Source organism: Salvelinus alpinus, chromosome 32 (genome assembly GCF_045679555.1).
Source record: "Salvelinus alpinus chromosome 32, SLU_Salpinus.1, whole genome shotgun sequence".
Taxonomy (NCBI): domain Eukaryota; kingdom Metazoa; phylum Chordata; class Actinopteri; order Salmoniformes; family Salmonidae; genus Salvelinus; species Salvelinus alpinus.
The window spans coordinates 10,362,893-10,381,833 of record NC_092117.1 but is presented as its reverse complement, the minus strand read 5'-3'; the positions used below and the strand labels follow the sequence as shown (position 1 = coordinate 10,381,833).

The 18,941-nt window shown below is 43.9% G+C and overlaps 1 protein-coding gene across 1 annotated transcript in view; it reads right to left on the bottom strand.

Annotated features, from left to right (window-relative positions):
* Nucleotides 1–214: 214 nt before the first annotated feature.
* LOC139562533 (alpha-2,8-sialyltransferase 8F-like) overlaps nucleotides 215–18,941 on the bottom strand; it is a 43,117-nt gene continuing 24,390 nt past the window's right edge. Inside the window, exons 5-6 of the mRNA XM_071380289.1 lie at nucleotides 4,720–5,002; nucleotides 215–4,480 (exon numbers count right to left, since the gene is read on the bottom strand). Of these exons, the coding sequence (XP_071236390.1) occupies nucleotides 4,304–4,480; nucleotides 4,720–5,002 (460 nt within the window). The 3' untranslated portion in view covers nucleotides 215–4,303. The remainder of the gene's footprint in view (nucleotides 4,481–4,719; nucleotides 5,003–18,941) is intronic.

Below are 18,941 nucleotides of genomic sequence, written 5' to 3'. Positions count from 1 at the left end.
GGGTGGGTGACTAACCTCAGAATCCCAGAATCTCACCTGTTTTTCTGTCTTTCCCAACATAGCCTCTCTAATCCTGGGAAGACTGTATAAACACACAGACACTATGTACGGGTAAAGAAATACAAAACTGTTGTTAATAAAATAAAATATTTTATTAATATATTGACATTATTTTATATTTTATTTAACTTTTACTTAAGCAGGGAGTCATGATGAGACCAAGGTCTCTTTCGCAGATGAGCCCTGCATGAACACATCAATAAAGAGCAATTACACTATACATTTCTAATGAACAAAAATACAACATGCAACATGCAACAATTTCAACTATTTTACTGAGTTACAGTTCATGTAAGGAAATCAGTCAATTGAAATAAATTTGTTAGGCCCTAATCTATGGATTTCACATGACTGGGCAGGGGTGAAGCCAAACACTGGGGAGCCAGGCCCAGCCAATCAGAATGAGTTTTCCCCCCAAAACGGCTTAATTACAGACAGAAGTACTCCTCAGATTCATCAGCTGTCCAGGTGGCTAGTCTCGGACACTACCGCAGGTGAAGAAGCCAGATGTGGAGATTTGGGCTGGCATTGTTACATGTGGTCTGCGGTTGTGAGGCAGGTTGGACGTACTGCCAAATTCTCTAAAACGACGTTGGAGGTGGCTTATGGTATACAAAAATGGTGGACATTCCTGCAGTCTGCATGCAAATTGCATGCTCTCTCAAAACTTGAGACATCTGTGGCATTGTGTTGTGTGACAAAACTGCACATTTTAGAGAGGCCTTTTATTGTCCAAGGCACAAGGTGCACGTGTGTAATGATCATGGTTTTTAATCAATTCTTGATATGCCACACCTTTCAAGTGGATGGATTATCTTGGCAAACGAGAGATACTCACTACCAGGGATGTAAACTAATTTGTGCATAACATTTTTGAGAAATAAGCTTTTTTGTGCGTATGGAATATATTCTGGGATAATTTCAGACCAACACTTTACATATATATATATATATATACACAGTTGAAGTCGGAAGTTTACGTAAATACAAATACATTTAAACTCAGTTTTTCACATTTAATCCTAGTAAAAATTCCCTGTCTTAGGTCAGTCAGGATCACCACTATATTTTAAGAATGTGAAATGTCAGAATAATAGTAGAGAGAATGATTTATTTCAGCTTTTATTTCTTTCATCACATTCCCGGTGGGTCAGAAGTTTACATACACTCAATTAGTATTTGGTAGCATTGCCTTTAAATTGTTTAACTTGGGTCAAACGTTTCAGGTAGCCTTCCACAAGCTTCCCACAATAAGTTATGTGAATTTTGGCCCATTCGTCTTGACAGAGCTGGCGTAACTGAGTCAGGTTTGTAGGCCTCCTTGCTCGCACATGCTTTTTCAGTTCTGCCCACACATTTTCTATAGAATGAGGTCTATAGGCCTTTGTGATGGCCACTCCAATACCTTGACTTTGTTGTCCTTAAGCTGTTTTGCCACAACTTTGGAAGTATGGTTGGGGGTCATTGTCCATTTTGAAGACCCATTTGCAACCAAGCTTTAACTTCCTGACTGATGTCTTGAGATGTTGCTTCAACATATCCACATAATTTTCCGTCCTCATGATGCCATCTATTTTGTGAAGTGCACCAGTCCCTCCTGCAGCAAAACACCCCCACAACATGATGCTGCCACCCCCGTGCTTCACAGTTGGGATGGTGTTCTTCGGCTTGCAAGCATCCCCCTTTTTCTTCCAAATGTAACGATGGTCATTATGGCCAAACAGTTCTATTTTTGTTTCATCAGACCAGAGGACATTTCTCCAAAAAGTACGATCTTTGTCACCATGTGTATTTGCAAACTGTAGTCTGGCTTTTTTATGGTGGTTTTGGAGCAGTGTCTTCTTCCTTGCTGAGCGGCCTTTCAGGTTATGTCGATATAGAACTCGTTTTACTGTGGATATAGATACTTTTGTACCTGTTTCCTTCAGCATCTTCGCAAGGTCCTTTGCTGACAGAACGGGTCTCCTTTCTGAGCGGTATGACGGCTGTGTGGTACCATGGTGTTTATACTTGCGTACTATTGTTTGTACAGATGAACATGGTACCTTCAGGCGTTTGGAAATTGATCCCAAAGGTGAACGGTGAACTTGTGGAGGTCTACAATTTTTTCTGAAGTCTTGGATGATTACTTTTGATTTTCCTATGATGTCAAGTAAAGTCGCATTGTAGATGTCTACAAAGTAGATGTTCTAACTTACTTGCCAAAACTATAGTTTGTTAACAAGAAATTTGTGGAGTGGTTAAACAACGAGTTTTAATGACTCCAACCTAAGTGTATGTAAACTTCCGACTTCAACTGATATATATATACACACACACACACATTACACTGGATTGCCCTATAGGGACCAACTCAACCAACTTTAAGAAGTTTTGGAAATCGTTCCAGAAGAGGTGCAGAAAAACTAAAAGCAGATTTACCTAACTCGGTGGAGATTGAAGGAATCTCCAGGGTTAGCCATCCCTGAGTCTGGGTCTGGTAACTTATACGTCTGAAGGTTAATGATGAGGTAAGGTATGGCGGAAGCTTATGCAAGAGGGCTTTATAAACAAAAATGGTGCAATGCGTACATCTACGAGACTTCAAAGAGGGCCAGCCTAATTTCTGATACAAAATGCAATGATGTGTACTTAACGTATCGCCCGTAATAAAGCGCAATGCGCTATGATAAACTGCATCCAATGGCTGCAATACAATGGCAGCTGCATTCATATAGACGGTATTGCCATAGTCAATAACAAGAATGAATGTTGACTGAAGGATTTGTTTTCTGCCGTTTAACGAAAGACAACAACCTGTTCCTGTAGAAGAAGTCTATTTGAATTCTTCATTTCTTAACTAACTCGTCGACATGCTTTTTGAAAGATAGCTTCTCGTCATTCCAGCTGCCCAGATATTTATACGTGTGGACACGATCAATGAGGGCACCATCCAAGCACGTATGTATAAATCGTCACATACATTTTTATGTGATTTGGAAAATAACAAATACTTGGTTTTACCTGTATTAAGTAGCAATTTTAGTTCAACAAAGGCGTTCTGCAGGACAATATAGGCAGAGTAAAGCTCTGGCAGAGCCTGGTCAGCTATTGGGGCAATAGCATACACCACAGTGTTATCTGCATACAGGTAAAAGTTTAACAGTTTTTTTTTACAGATAAACCAATATTGTTAAAAGAACTGGACAAAGAATAGATCCCTGTAGGACACCCTTTGCTATGTCCAGAAAACCATCAGTAAATACACACTGCGGTCTGTCCTTTAAAAAATGTTCATACCAGCTACACTCAGCCTGGTCCAGGGCAACTGATGAAAGCATCTGAATAAGTAATGGCTGATCCACAGTGTCAAAGGCTTTAGGCAGGTCAATAAAAAAGGGCCACACTGTTTCTTCTTATTCAAACAAAATGTAATACCAAAGAAGTAGCAGAGATGGTGCTATGAGCTGGTCTGGTGTACATTTATAATATATTTTGTAGTTTAAAGGGATCTAAGTTGAGAATTTACTAAGTATTCACATTTTTTAGGTCACACGTGTCACCACCTTTGTGAAGTGGGAGTATATGGGCCACCTTCCAGACCCTGGGGATGGTACCAGAAATTATTGTAAGGTAAAAAATATGTGTTAAAGATTCTACAATCAGAGGAGCATAAATCTGCAGCAAGAAAGGATCAAGCAAATTAGCCCCAGTAGATTTTTTTTACATCAATTTTGCACAAGGCATAACACATCACAAGTAGAAAGTTGTTGAAATGAAAACAAAGACTCACTAGAATATGACAAAACTTCCATCGAGCCCAAATAGAGACTGGGATAGGGAAGAGCAGTCGATTGACTGACCAGGGTCAGCTAAACCACAGGTTCTTTAAAATAAAAAGCCTGCCCAGATAAAATGCTGATTAAAAGCATCACTTGTTTATTTTTCGCAGTAATGATGCCAGTCTGACACAATGTGCTTAGGTAGGTGTGCAGTGGGTGTGCAGTGTGCACACTTAGGTGTGCAGTGGGTGGGTGGTGAATCCCTGCAACAGATAAATGTGTGTTTTGTCATATGGCCGAAACACAATATATACACACTCCACCATCAGTAGACTGGCCAAGCCAGCCTGGGAACAAGAGAGAGGGAGAGATAATCTAATATTAAGAAAATGTTTATTTTTTAAATCAAAATAAAACGCTCAACAATAAAGATGGAGTGTGTGTGTGTGTGTATTTGTGCATGAGTGTTTGCGTGTGTTGGTTCAGCAGCGTCCCAGGTGTAGTTGCAGCACTCCCTGTGTGTGTAGCTTCAGTAGCAGTAGGAACTCATCAGGCATGGAGTGGACGCCTTTGTTAGGGCCCACATTGTCATAGTAATGATGGGGCAAAGGATTGTGGTTTAGATCCAGAGAGAAGGGCCAGAAACCGTAAATATGAACCTGACAGAGATAGAGGTAGAACCTTAGAGACACACACACAACACAACACAAATATGCACATACATACATACATACATACATACATACACTCTCACTCACTCATTCACTCACTCACTCACTCACTCACTCACTCACTCACTCACTCACTCACTCACTCACTCACTCACTCACTCACTCACTCACTCACACACTCACACACTCACACACTCACACACTCACACACTCACACACACCCTTACCTCTTCGCAGAGTTCCATGGCCACACTAGCCAGCATCAGCCCGGTGCTGAGGCGTGGCTCTTTTAAGCCCTGGCCTTTCCACTTCCTGTCCAGATTAAGCATGAAATTGGGGTTGAAGAATACCACCTTCTGATTGGGCCTCAGCGGTTGAAGTGCGTGGTAAACATCCAATGACAGTCCAGTACTGAATTGGTAGCTGAATGCCGGCAGGAGCAGGGAGGCGTTCCCATAAACTGCGACACGATTGGCCAACGGTTGAGGGTCCTTCCTCAGATTGGGGTAACTATGGAAACACGCAATGGTAAGCTAGATAACTTTACTTCTACTGATGAACAGAAGCTTTGTCTTTTATTAGTTTAAATCTATATTCAACCACGACAGCAGCCACACTTGATATTATACAAATTATTTCTTACTTATAGTTAGGCGGGACTTGTGAAGCAAAAGTCACAACTTTAAATCTGTGTAAACAGTATGAAAATGAAGGTCTTAAGTTAAACCATTCGACTGCAATAGTTTTACGAGTGTAAGGGCTGTGGAATAAGGATCAGTTGCTCGTTGGATTGTACAACCCAGAGTGAAGGGTTTGAAAGGATAAAGTGTCTGGTTTTATGCATTGATTTCACTTACAAAACTAAATGTTTTGATAGTTTAAGCAATACTCTAATGCTAATCTTAAAATGTAATTATAGTTATCACATATGGTGATAAAAGGAGGGAGTGTAGTAGACATTTTTTGTGTCCTCTGTGTCTCACAAATGCGTTACTTCATGTAGCGTATTGTTTCTTGTTATTGTGTTACGACGTTCTGTGACTTTGCTCTCAGGGAAAGTGCTGATAGAAGAACAGAAAGAAGAAAGAACACATTGTTACTTTGGTCCAACGCCTAGAAACTTTGTGTGCAAGGTCATGAGCAGCCTATTGCACCCTGAGAGCAGAGATGCCTAGTTTGTGCATGAGTATAAAGAGTGCTGAAGGGAGAATTTACTGAGTCAGAAATCAGAATATAAATTGAGTTCCTGTAGAAAAGGCCCATGGAGTTGGTGGAATAATCCTTTAATTCATGGCCACTTACTCAGCTGGGCCAGGGGCGCTTTAATTAGGTCAGGTGGCAATGACCGACAGATCTCATCCCCATAAAAGGAGGAAAACGCCATCGCCTGATATCGCTGCTTTCTCTTCCTTAACTCCGTCTGCTCCAGAAGTTCTGTGCGTCCATGAATCCACACTACTCAGTAAATATACCACTTTATGGTTAAAGGAATTCCTGTATCAATCTCATCCATTCCTCTGTCAACTGACACGTGACTACCTGTTCACCTTCACTGTCAGTCATCTTACCTGTCCAGCTACCCACACAGATTCCACTAATCTTTCAATGGTCCTTCGAGCTGAATGATGACTGAACCAAAGACAGGTGAAAATGAAATGGAGGAGGAGAGGGAAGAATTGTCTCCACTGGAAGGAAGAAGAGAGGAGGAGAGAGCATCTGAGGGAAAGGTCTTGGAACAAAGGAAATATCCAGGGGTTCAGCCTAAAGCAACAAAGGCTTCATCCTCAACCACCAGCAGCACCAGAAGAACCAGGCAAGCACCTGGTTATCTTAAGGATTATGTGGTCGAGTTTCCGACATCAAAGGGCAAGCCCACCAGAGCTCAAAGTGGTGATGGATCAACTGTATGTTTCAGCCATCAACCATCCCCTCTGAGCCAAGGACCGGAAACTGCGTTGGAGCAGGAAAGTGGTCTACAGGAAGAACCCATGGAGGTGACTCCCACAGCACAGGTCGACCAGCTTCCTGAGGCAGGCTCCACACACCCCTTAACTAATGGGAAATCGTTGAGGCACTCTAGGCACTTTGGAAGTGGCCATGGCAGCCACCATTCACTAGCCCTCAGCGTTTCACAGACTGCTGTCCTACAAGAGAGGATGAAACTATTAGCTTTGGAGGAAATTGAGCGTCAGATTGAGGAGGAACGACAGGCTGACGAACGTTGTCACCTATTGGATGTGCAGGCCCGTAGAGCTCTACAGGAACGGGAATTCATTGTCAAGGACCTGGCACAGCAGCGACGGCACTGTCAAGCCAGAAGGGAATTGGGGGAGGCACGGATGGTCTCATCCTTCCTGGAGAGGAACGAACAGGGAGTTGACCTGACCACCCCTCCACATGGACCTGACCTGTCTGCCTTTCTTTCCCAATCTGCCCCTCTGGTACAGCATGGCACACAGTCCCCGGAGGCTCCGGGGTCAACAGCCAACATGGAGCACGGGGGACAGGCCGCTCCAGGCCCTCTATGCCAGTGACACAAGTTATCATTCCTCCATCTGGACAAAGCATCACTCCTTCGCCTTTCCGCCAATTACCAACCACGGCAAATCATTCCTCTCGTCCAGGCCCGGGCCAGTCCTCAAACATCAGGTGGGAGGGCTCTCACCCAATTCCGGGTGCCACCAATGGAGGGTCTGGGACAGTAGGGGACCGGCCCAATGAGGTCACAGTGGGCTCATCAGAAGTCCTGGGTTTATCCTTCACGCAACCAGAAGAGGGACCCAACATTATGAAACTTCTAGTAGCCTCAGCCTATGGAATTCCCAGACTCAAAACTGCCATACTTTGAGAGCGGAAAGGAGAGTGAATTTGTCCTTTTGGAAATGGCATTGGAGAGCCTACTGGGTATTCACAGTCATCTGTCAGAACGCTACAAATACCAAGTACTAATGGATCATTTACGGTTTCCCAGTGCATACAGGCTGGCCCAATCCTTTATGAACTCCTCAACACCATACACTGCCGCTCTCCAGGCCCTGAAGGCGAGATATGGTGAGCCACGCCAGCTTGTCCAGAATGAACTAAACAACATCCTGAACACGTCTCCAATTAAAATAGGAGACCATGCTGCCTTCCAAGAGTTCTCCCTGGCTGTCCAATCCCTGACCTCGATGCTCCAATCCGTTGAAGGAGAAGACGGGAACGAGCTGAAATGTGGCTCCCATGTGGACAGGCTTCTTAGCAAGCTTCCAGTGTACCTCAGAGTCAGTTTCATTGAACATTGTTTGAAAAAGGGCATCCTGAAAGAGGGCTCGAGAAGCACCTATGCTCTCAGTGACCTGGCTGCATGATTGGAGGTGTAGGCAAAGGCGAAGAGCATCGCTCACTAGGCCACAATCTTAGCCATAGCCACCGGGGGAAGGAAGGAGTTTGAACGCCAGGAGGGACAGAAAAGGCCAAATCCCACTACCATGTACTTAAATAGTGAAGCTGGGGAGGAACCCGGGAAGAAGACCCCTCTCAAGAGCAAGAACATCAAATTCCAGCCTTACTGCCCATATTGCAATACTAAGGGGCACTTCCTTGGCTCATGCCCCAGGGTAAAAAAGCTCACTCAACCTCAATTGAAGGCCTGGATCACTTTCAGGCGAGCGATGCTACAAGTGTGCCCGTAACCATAAGGCGGAGACCTGCACATTGAGGAAATCCTGTAATCGCTGTAAGGAAATCCATCTCACAGTGTTGCATGATGTAATTCCCCAAGCACAGAAGGAGCAGATGGGCATTCTATGTTTTTGTTCTATGTTGTCTATTTCTATGTGTTTGGCCGGGTGTGGTTCTCAATCAGAGGCAGCTGTCTATCGTTGTCTCTGATTGAGAACCATACTTAGGTAGCCTTTTCCCACCTGTGTTTTGTGGGTATGGGTTTTCTGTTTTGTGTCTGCACCAGACAGAACTGTTTCGCTTTCGTTCTCCTGTTTGTTGTTTTTGTTCGATTTGGTTTCTTTTTGGATTAAATCATGAACACTTTAAACGCTGCACCTTGGTCCACTCTTCCTTCAGCCCACGAGAACCGTTACAACCTCGACCAGCAGAACCGGTCTCCAAGGGTCATGTTGAAGGTGGTCAAGGTCACTCTGCAAAGTGAAGGGAGAAGCATTGATACATTCGCCGTTCTAGATGATGGGTCAGAAAGAACAATCATTCTCACGGCGGCCACCCGTCAGCTTAACCTGGAGGGGACCCCCGAGACCCTTAATCTCAGAACGGTGCGACATGATGTTATCCAAATGAAAGGCTCTGCTGTGACCTTTAGCATTTCACCTTCAGGAAACAGGGACATGGCCTATAACATCACCAATGCCTTCACGGCAGATGGCTTGAATCTTGCGGAGCACTCCTGCCCGGTAAGTGTTCTACAGAGACAATATCCTCATCTACGAGAATTGCCTCTTCCTAACCTGGCGAGAGTAGCGCCACTTATCCTGATTGGGTCAGACCACCCACATCTCGTCACCCCGACTGAGCCTATATGAGGTGGACCAGAAGGAGGGCCCATTGCTGTCCATATATCCTTGGGTTGGGCTGTGCAAGGTCCAGCCCATCTACTTCTCTCCACCCAAGCTGTACAGTCACAGCAAGTCCTCTTCACCAGAAGCAATCCAGCTCCATCCCCCTGTGCAGCCACTGACCTTCTTCAGAATGTAGTCAAAAGTTTTGAAACACTTGATAACAGCTTTGCACACTCTTGGCGTTCTCTTAACCAGCTTCGTAATGTAGTCACGTGGAATGCATTTCAATAAACAGGTATGCCTTGTTAGAAATTCAAATCAAATCAAATTGTATTTGTCACATGCGCCGAATGCAACAGGTGTAGACCTTAGAGGGAAACGCTTACTTACAAGCCCTTAAAGAAAAATTCTTCATCCAGCTCAAGGTGACTAATCACTGTTCTGATGTCTAGAATCTCTTTTCGGTCATTAGAGAAAGTAGCAGCAGCATTATGTACAAAATAAGTTACAAACAATGCTAAAAAACTAACAAAATAGCACGATTGATTAAGAGACCATAAAGCGGCAGTCATCCCCTCCGGCAGTACGTTTCCTCTTTCCTTCTTCATGCGTTTGAGCCAATCAGTTGTGTTGTGACAAGGTAGCGGTGGTATACAGAAGATAGCCATATTTGTAAAAGACAAAGTCCATATTATGGTAAGAACAGCTCAAATAAGCAAAGAGAAACGACAGTCCATCATTACTTTAAGACATAAAGGTCAGTCAATAAGGAAATTTCAAGAACTTTGAAAGTTTCTACAATTGCAGTTGCAAAAACCATCAAGCGCTATGATGAAACTGTCTCTCATGAGGACCACCATAGGAAAGGAAGACCCAGTGTTACCTCTGCTGCAGAGGATAAGTTCATTAGAGTTACCAGCCACAGAAATTGCGGCCCAAATAAATGCTTCACAGAGTTCAAGTAACAGACTGTCATGACGTGTGTTTAGGTGGCAGGGAAGTCAGGCGCAGGAGAATCAAACTTGGTATAATGGAGGAGTTTAATAACTTAAAACAAAAACTCCAAAACCGAAGTCCATAATAAAAATAAACGTGGGTACCAGAACCCGTCGCACACCAATCCATAAAACACGAGCATAACAATAAACAATCTCTGACAAGGACATGAGGGGAAACAGAGGGTTAAAAACACAACATATAATGAATGGGATTGGAACCAAGTGTGTAGGAAGACAAGACTAAACCAATGGAAAATTAAACATAGATCAATGATGGCTAGAAGACCGGTGACGTCGACCGCCAAGCACCGCCCGAACAAAGAGAGGCATCGACTTCGGCAGAAGTCATGACACAGACACATCTCAACATCAACTGTTCAGAGAAGACTGCGTGAATCAGGCCTTCATGGTTGAATTGCTGCAAAGAAACCACCACTAAAGGACGTGCTTGGGCCAAGACACGCGAGCAATGGACACGTGAGAAACAGTAGCGATCAGTGCTGTTAATGATGAGGGAGGACAATTTTTTTGTTCATGAGCATGACCTTATTTCCATTACAGCATATTAGATGACTATCATTCATGTCCCATTCACCCAGTTAAAAATAACATCAATAGGTTTAGCCTACTACATGATACAAACATTTTCCCTATACTCATCATGAGGTTGCTACAACCTAGCCTATGAATGAAAGTTTACAACGTAGGTGCATAAAGGTCGTGAGAAAAATTTGAGGTGACACATTCAATACCGCCTTGCACACTCTTGCCTGCATCCAGTTTATCTAGGGTGTAATCATTAGTCCGACAGTTGCAAACAAGCGTTTCTTTTGGACAAATTCTGGTATTTTTATCCTTGTTTTGTTTGCTTCCTTTTAAGAAATGTTTTCAATAGAATCGGTGGAATGAGAAGATTGATTGCACTTCCAAGTGTCTTCCCCCGAACTGAGTGTCTAAAGAGAGGTATAAAAGAAGGAGAGGTCAGTGCCTATACCTCTCTTTAGACACTCAGTTCGGGGGAAGACACTTGGAAGTGCAATCAATTTGTCACATCGTGCCACTACTACTTCTCTTATCCTCTATATCCATTATGTGCCTACTCTTTATAAACTGCCAATCTCTGGTAAGCCCCTTAGCCACTATTCTTCCTCCTAGCATAAGCTGCGCAAATGTGCATTCAAAAGGACAAGGTTCCTCCTTGTCCTCCCGATACCATATCTTTTTTATCTCTATGACAGGTCATGTCGCAAAAGCAATGCTTACAAAAAGGACTTGTTACTTTACTTCCTGAAGGTGACCGCCTAGTCAATTCTCCTTGGGTGGTCCTCTTACACCCGGTACATGGAAGGTTCCATGTGTCCGTTCTCATGGGTCCACCCTGTGTAATATATTTCATTATTTAGTCCTGACATATGAATCTTTCCGGTATCTCTGTCCCACTCTATCTCCTGTCCTGAGTATACTATCCGTAACCTTGCTTTTTCCCTATCATGTGTTACTTCCCATTGATTTCCCCCCTTTACCATCAATCTCATTTTTGGCCAATCTCTGCCTGTGTCCAGACAGTTCAAACATACACTCTCTAAGTCTCTGCCTCTCCAGACTAGCCTTCCTACCATTTTCCCACGCACATCTCCAGCACAGCTCCCACACATATCTAGCTGGTCGGTTGACTTCCAACATAACATGTGTCCTTCACAACACTCTGCTAAACCTGGCCTGTCAAACAACTGCCAATGTTTTACAAATTCTCCCATTTGTGGCATCAACCTAAACACAATTTACATGGTTTCTCCCATGATTACTAGTCCATAATGTTTTCCACATATTTTAAACATTCTTTGTATTGCTACTATGGGTACCATGGATAACATAACTTCGATTCCCTTAGTAAGTCCGAATTTAACCACTGCTACTGTACAGGTTAATATCATTGCAAGGGTGGTGACTACACCTTTCCTTGTCTATCTCTCCACGCTACCCCTGGTGGTTCCTGTATTGCTAACTTTATTTTCTCTAAATACGGTTTTGTTCACTTTTATGGCCTTTCTACTCATTTTGCCTGCGGTGATATTCCATTTTTGTAGGGTGAACGAATCCAAATGAACGAATCCTCGTGCACTTTGCCTATGGGTGGGAAACTGTACCCAAACTGATGCACATGTTCCATTCTATCTTGTGCTCTGATTTCCCTCATAATGGTTCCCCCAACTAACTTTCTAGAGGTGCACGCGCCCCTCATGTTTGCCCAATCTACCAGTCGTTGGTTCGCTTCCTCGTTTCTTCCTGCGAATGCTGGAGCTACTCCCAACATTCCGGGTGAGGGATAATGCCCTCCTGACCATCTATGAAAGTGGGGGATCCCTGACTCTTTTAGATTGCCATGGGCTGAAATACAATGGTATCTTGCCCAGGCTTCTGTCTTATTTACGGGGGTTTAACCCATTGGTCATAATATTGTTGTGCTGTTTTCCCTTTTTTCCTATGGAACATATTGTTTGGTTCTTGTCCCCAGTTCTATAGGGGAGCTTCAGCACACATTTCCTGCGCCATCTCTAGACTAGGTTGATAATTTTCCTGCAAACTTCGAAGGTCTAGAGTGGTCCATGGGGTTGACCTCGGGTAGGCCATTCCCGGGTTTGAACTATTATGGGTCGTGAGACATACCCACCCTGTGGTAGCATATTTTATTGGTTTTTCTCCGGTTCTTGCGGAGTGGGGGATATCATGTCCCCACACTCCATACTCCATTCTGTGGAATCTATCCATAGGGCCGCTAATGAACCCTGGGTAGTTATAAGTTCTATTTTTAGCATATGGTAAAATAATGCCATTGCTCCCTCCTAACATTCTGTTGTCCCACGAAGAGGTATTACCTGGGTGCAAATACAAGACTACATCTGTTAGCCATTTAGTCTCAGGGTTTCCTGAGCTCCATGCCTTATGGTTCACGTTTCTTCGTATTCTATATTTCGCTTTGGTCCCGCTGCCTTTAACACATAACACGTTCAATGTCTCTATGATTTCCTGTGTTTGTTTTTGTGCCTCCGCTGATCTGTCAGTTGAGGTACTCGCACTAGGCCTGTTTCCTGTGCTACTGTGTATTGAAGCACTTGTGGTTACTGTTGTGCTAGCAGTCGGTGTGGTTAAATTATGTTATTTTCTGAGGCGGCTGTGCTCCGGGGTGTCATGGTAATAGACAGAGTTTTTCGTGTCAGAGGCCAGGTCGTGGGGTTTATTGCAGTCTTAGGGCTACGGCACTCCACCTTCGTCCATGGCTGACCATGAGTAGTTTGATCATAAATAAATTTGATCTCTGTTATGTTGCTACTATCTCCCAGTTGCCCTTTCCATTGGCCCCCTTTATAAGAGTTAATATATTGGCCATTTTCACAGGTTTGATTAACTAACACCGCTCCCTGGGTTATATTTACTAGCCATCCTTCCAGGGTGTTGTTAGTTATTGATTTCCATAGTACCACTAGATTGCTACTCTCGTTCCAGGTTTCGTTCCAGTTGGTATTATTCAATTTTTGTTTTCATTTTACCGATGGATATCCTGGACAATCAGTCCTATTTATTGGGGTGCACTGTACTGGTATTCCCCATATTTTAGTAAAGGCTCTATAAAGGCTCTATATCTTTTAGGAAAGGCTCTCTTGTTCTATTTCTAGGCCTTTTAATACTTATTTTTCTTGTTGCTCATAAATAACCCCTAGGGTTAATCCAAATACTATAGCGCTTGGCACTATGATTATGGTGGAAAGAATACTTACCCACCAACACCATCCCAGGAGTAAATTAATTCCCTATTTTTTATAGATGGGGGACCTAATATGGCCTGTGTCCCTTTTCCCTGGCGTACCCTTTCCAGGGTCTTGCATGGCAGCGGTTGTCTTTCTTTTTAATAGGTTTATAAATTGTCTCAGTTTCCCGTGGAGGGGCAGTTTCATTTCTACCCCTTCCCTCTCCAGGAACTGCCTTCCTGTCCACCAGCATATGGCAGGAATACACACAGTCCAATTTAGTCTTGGGCAATATATAACTGCCACCCCAATTTGACCATGTGCCTCTCCCTTTTATCTCCCTGCACCGGCTCAGTGTCTTCCACTTCCATGAGCCTGGTAACACAGCACACTGTTCTTTCTTTTCTAATTAGCCTCCCCCAGTGTAGCTCCCTAACTGGTCTACTTGTGCCTTCCCACCAGCACCTTCTCATCATCCCATGATGATCATTCCTCTCATGATTGTTATCTATATCATAACTATCGTCCTGATCCCAGTCACGCCTGTTTAGCAGCAGTTGACTGAGGTATTCCCTGGGATTCCATTTTGAGAATTTCCCATCCACCAACATCCAACAGGTTGGATCTCCTGGTTGGATTCCATATCCCGTAAGGGATACTGGTTCTCTTTTTCTCTCTTCCAACCACTGTTCACTACTCTGATAAGTGCTCTTTCCCCCTCCTTGTTGAAATGGCCCCTGCTCTACTGGCCATAGGGATTCCTCCATTCTTACTGGGGTGAGTAAACTCCCTTTTAGTAGTTCTGTTTTTCCTTTAATTTGCTGGTGCCTACATTCCATGCAATTTTTTGCTCTCAGCACCCCTCTGTGTGTCCATGCACACACACACTTATGAGGTTTCTTGTGACCACCTGTGCACCTAACATGCAGTTCGGGAATACCTCCCTACTGCATTTCCTACACCATAGGATTCGACCAACTCTTTGTCGTCCCCCCTCTTCACCACCATCATTCGCCGTGGCTATTTGTCTAATGCTCATATTTGCGGGTCCCTCATACTTGACCTCTCCTGTGGCTTCTCCACAGACATCGCAAGGTGCTGTGTTCATATAACCTAACCCTGCAGAGTCCTGGCACATACTCTTATGCCACAACACTCGAGTGTTGGCAGCCACCATAACCCCCACCTTAGCCAGGTCCTCATGTCTTACATGTGAGGCCACCCAAATGGTGTCTCCCGAGCGACGCACCTGCAGTCCCGACCTGCAGTTCAACAGGTGCATCCACTCCGGTACTAACTCCTGGGTGGACATACTTTCTTAAGCTGGGCTATATCGGCTGTTATCACCGTCTACTTTGACCGTGTTTGCACTAATCACTTCTACAATTTGTTGCCTTTTTCCGTATTTTTTCGGGATAACTCTATCCCCGGTGCCAGCTCCTGGTGGTTTATTAATCCTAATCCAGTCTCCCACCTGTAACACACAAGGTAGAGGGGGAGACTGCGCATTAGCTATTCCCACCACTGAGCTGATGTTGGGTAATCCCATCAATTCTCTAGGACTGGGTCCTGTATCTGTGGGAGTCAGATTTAACTCCACATAGGCTCGTACTAGCTTGGGTCCCCAGTCCTTTTCTGCTTTCCACAACCCTAGTGTTGTTTTAAGCTTTCCAATTGTTCTCTCCGCACAACCATTTGCTTGGGGAGTATAAGGAGGGGAGAATATGTGCGAGACTCCCTGCTCGGCACACCAATCCTCCACTCTCTTATTCTTATATTGGGTCCCATTGTCAGTCCTTAACAATGGGAATGGACCTAGAGCAAGAGTCAGAAGGTTAAGCATTTGCAATACTGGCAACGCATTGGATGATTTTGAGGTGAGCACAATTGAGTACCCTGTAGCCATGCACACCGCAAAAATAGCATACCTATGTCCAAATGAAGTAGCTACTTTCATTGGACCCATAGTATCTAATGCTATTTGCTTCCATGGTGTACTGCATTTAATGTGTTGACCTGCTACTCTGCCTAGGTTACTAACCTTTTGCTCTTGGCAAGTAGAACATTGAGCGCATATATCTAGAACTTCCTCTCTAGTATATAATATGCCCTCATCTTTTAGCCTCTTCATGAATATCCGGGAACCCAAATGTCCCCAATCTTCATGAAGTGCTTTTAGCTTATCTTTGTCCTGTTTGTAAAGAACTATTCGCCCCATCTGGACTAGTTCATCTACTTCTCTATTTCCTAGTTGGTTAAAGTCTGCTTCTGCACCTGCTGAGTCAGCAGTGTGAGCCTTTTGATGACTTACCACTATGTCCATTTTATCTCCATTCCCCCTCGTATTGAATTGGCTTATTTTTGGCACCTCTGTACCCATTATTCTGCCAAATCTTCTTGTCCGAGGTCATTGCTTGTGCACAGTAGTGGCTGTCTGTTACCACTTCTACCCTTTTCAGGTTGGCTCCTGTGCAGTGCAGGAGTGATTCTAGTACGGCCATTACTTCTGCTTTCTGGGCCGTGCCTGTAATAATTTGGCTTTGTTTAGTTACTGTGTCTCCTGTAGTTTTATTCTTAACTATAAAGCCCCATCTGGTTGTTTATGCTTTGCTTCACTGGCTTATGTACTCCTCCAATGATGGTGTGAGCATACTCCGGGCCCAACTGTCCACAGTCATTTTTGTACTTTTGCACCTTAATGTGGTGAAGTGCGTCCATTATTTTATTTATACATTCCTCTGTGCTTTTGTTTGTCTATGTCCACCGGTTTAAAGTGGTTCATTTTCAGCATCCCTAATCGGTGTAGCTCTTTTGCATCTGTTAATGACAATAGGTTATCTTCTCCTTTGGTGGGGGCCTCTTGGCTACACTAGCCACTCTTTGTACTATCTGTTTCCATATAAAGTTCCATTCCCCCGTAGTTCCGTTTCCTTCTAGTTGCTCTAGTAGGTCTCTACCTGGGTCATTATCCTTCTCAGCTCTTTCAATGTAGTTATGTCTATGTTTAACTTCCACCTAGCTGCTGCTTCAAAGGCTGTGGTTTAACACCAACCTTTTTCGCTTCCGCATATGCTTCCTGTTGCCGTAGCTAATACTGTCAGTACCAGATATGGTTTCTGTTTCCAAATATTGACTGACTGACTGTCTCACTGTCTCCCTGTTTGCACTAATGAATTTTAAAGAACTCAACATTTCTATGTAGTAACCTATAAGATAATTATATAGTTCAACTTAATTAAACCGATACTCTCAATGATCCTGGGTCACAACAGATGCCATATATTCTTGTCATCTTTCTACTATTTAAAGACAAACCTTCAAATGATTAGCTAAGGGCAAAACACTGCTAAACATAGCATATGTTTTCTGTACTAATGAAATCTCTCTTTCGGGAGTCCACTGTATTTTGTTTAACAATAACCTGGGTTAATCTTAACTCAGTCTCATCAATAATTTTATATAAGTTCCATTATCTACATTAATTTATTATCCCTACTATATCTTTCCAATATTTCCTCAGGTGGTGTGTCACACACCCCATTTTGAGGTTAAAGTTTCCCTTACTCTCTCCCTCGATCGGCAGTACTTTTATTACGGCCCAGTCATTTACTTGGCCTATCATTAGGTCGCTGGGGGCAATATTTCTCTGTACAAAGTTTTTATCCTCCCAGAAGGTCTGTCTGCCTTTCCACCCGACCATTTCTTTTACTGCTGACTGCTCATTTCGTGTTAGATGTTTCCATTCATAACCTGGTACACATATGGCAAATCTACAGTCTGGTAGATTACCCTGTGTCCTGAGTTCCCTTTCCTACCCTAGACTACCGGCCTGGGCAGCTATTTGTGCCAGCGTTGCCTCTCCTAGGTCGAGTGTTGCTGCCATAATAAGCACCGTTCTCAATTATTTTATAATTAAATTCCGCCTGTCCCAACAATTCTCAGCGAAGGTGATCAGTCTTCGTGGGAAATTCCTGGGACCCAGGGCATACAACACTTATTAAATTATTTCTAGGTCGTATAAGATTTCCTATTTAGTCATAACCTCTATAGTACTTTCTTATTCCTCAGGGATTTTCTTCACAAAGAGTAGACTCTAACTCGCCATTGCTCTCCACCTTGAGATTTTATTTAGATTTCCTATTTAGTTATAAACTCTATAGTACTTTCTTATTCCTCAGGGATTTTTTTTCACAAAGAGTAGACTCTAACTCGCCATTGCTCTCCACCTTGAGATTTTATTAAGATTTCCTATTTAGTTATAAACTCTATAGTACTTTCTTATTCCTCAGGGATTTTCCTCAAAAGAGTAGACTCTAACTCATAGGTCGTATAGGTTCTGTTACTTAATCGCTTTTTAACTCTTCTATCGGGCCCCACGTTGGGGAACTAACAGAAGTTTAGTTATTAGGTATTGATATACAAGAGAGGAAGAGACGAGGTAAGGGAGTATAGGAGGAATCTATAAACATAAAGTAATAAAATACTCATCTATCCAAGGCCTCACACCAGACCGGAAAATAAGGGAGTGACAACGTTAAGGAAGGGACAAACCCAACTCACGCGAAGGGCCAGTACGAATAAATAGAAGGGTTGGTAGGGCCGCACGGCTAGGCCCTTGTTACACCGAAGTAACTAAAATCCTAAAGTACTCTGCCTAGCCAGAGGACGGGATAGAGGCTTTTGCTGCAGGCGACGGGCAAAAGTCAGCACCGTGACAGGGTGGAACCCAGAGGACAGACTGGCCGACGACCAAATGAGGGTGCAGAGAACTGAGGACCAAGGTCAGACCAAGTCCATGGATCCGGAAGATGTGCTGCTCCATGAGCTGGGCCGTCTCCTTGGCCGAGGGTAGTTTGGGGAAAGGAATGAAGTGGGCGGCCTTGGAAAACCGGTCGACCACAGTCAGGATGGCAGTGTTGCCCTTAATTAAACGGGGGGAGACCAATGACAAATTCCAGGGATATGTGGGACCAGGGATGGTGAGGGACAGGCAGAGGTTGCAGAAGGCCAGTCGGAGCTTGCAGAGGAGTCTTGTTCTGAGCACACATAGTGCTAGCGGCGACGAATGTGGAGACGTCAGGGACCATGGTGGGTGACCAAAAGCGTCATCGCACAAAAGCCAGGGTCCGGCGGGAACCCAGCTGAGTGCTAGCTGATACCCCAGCTGAGTGCTATTGCCAGGCACGTGGTGGGA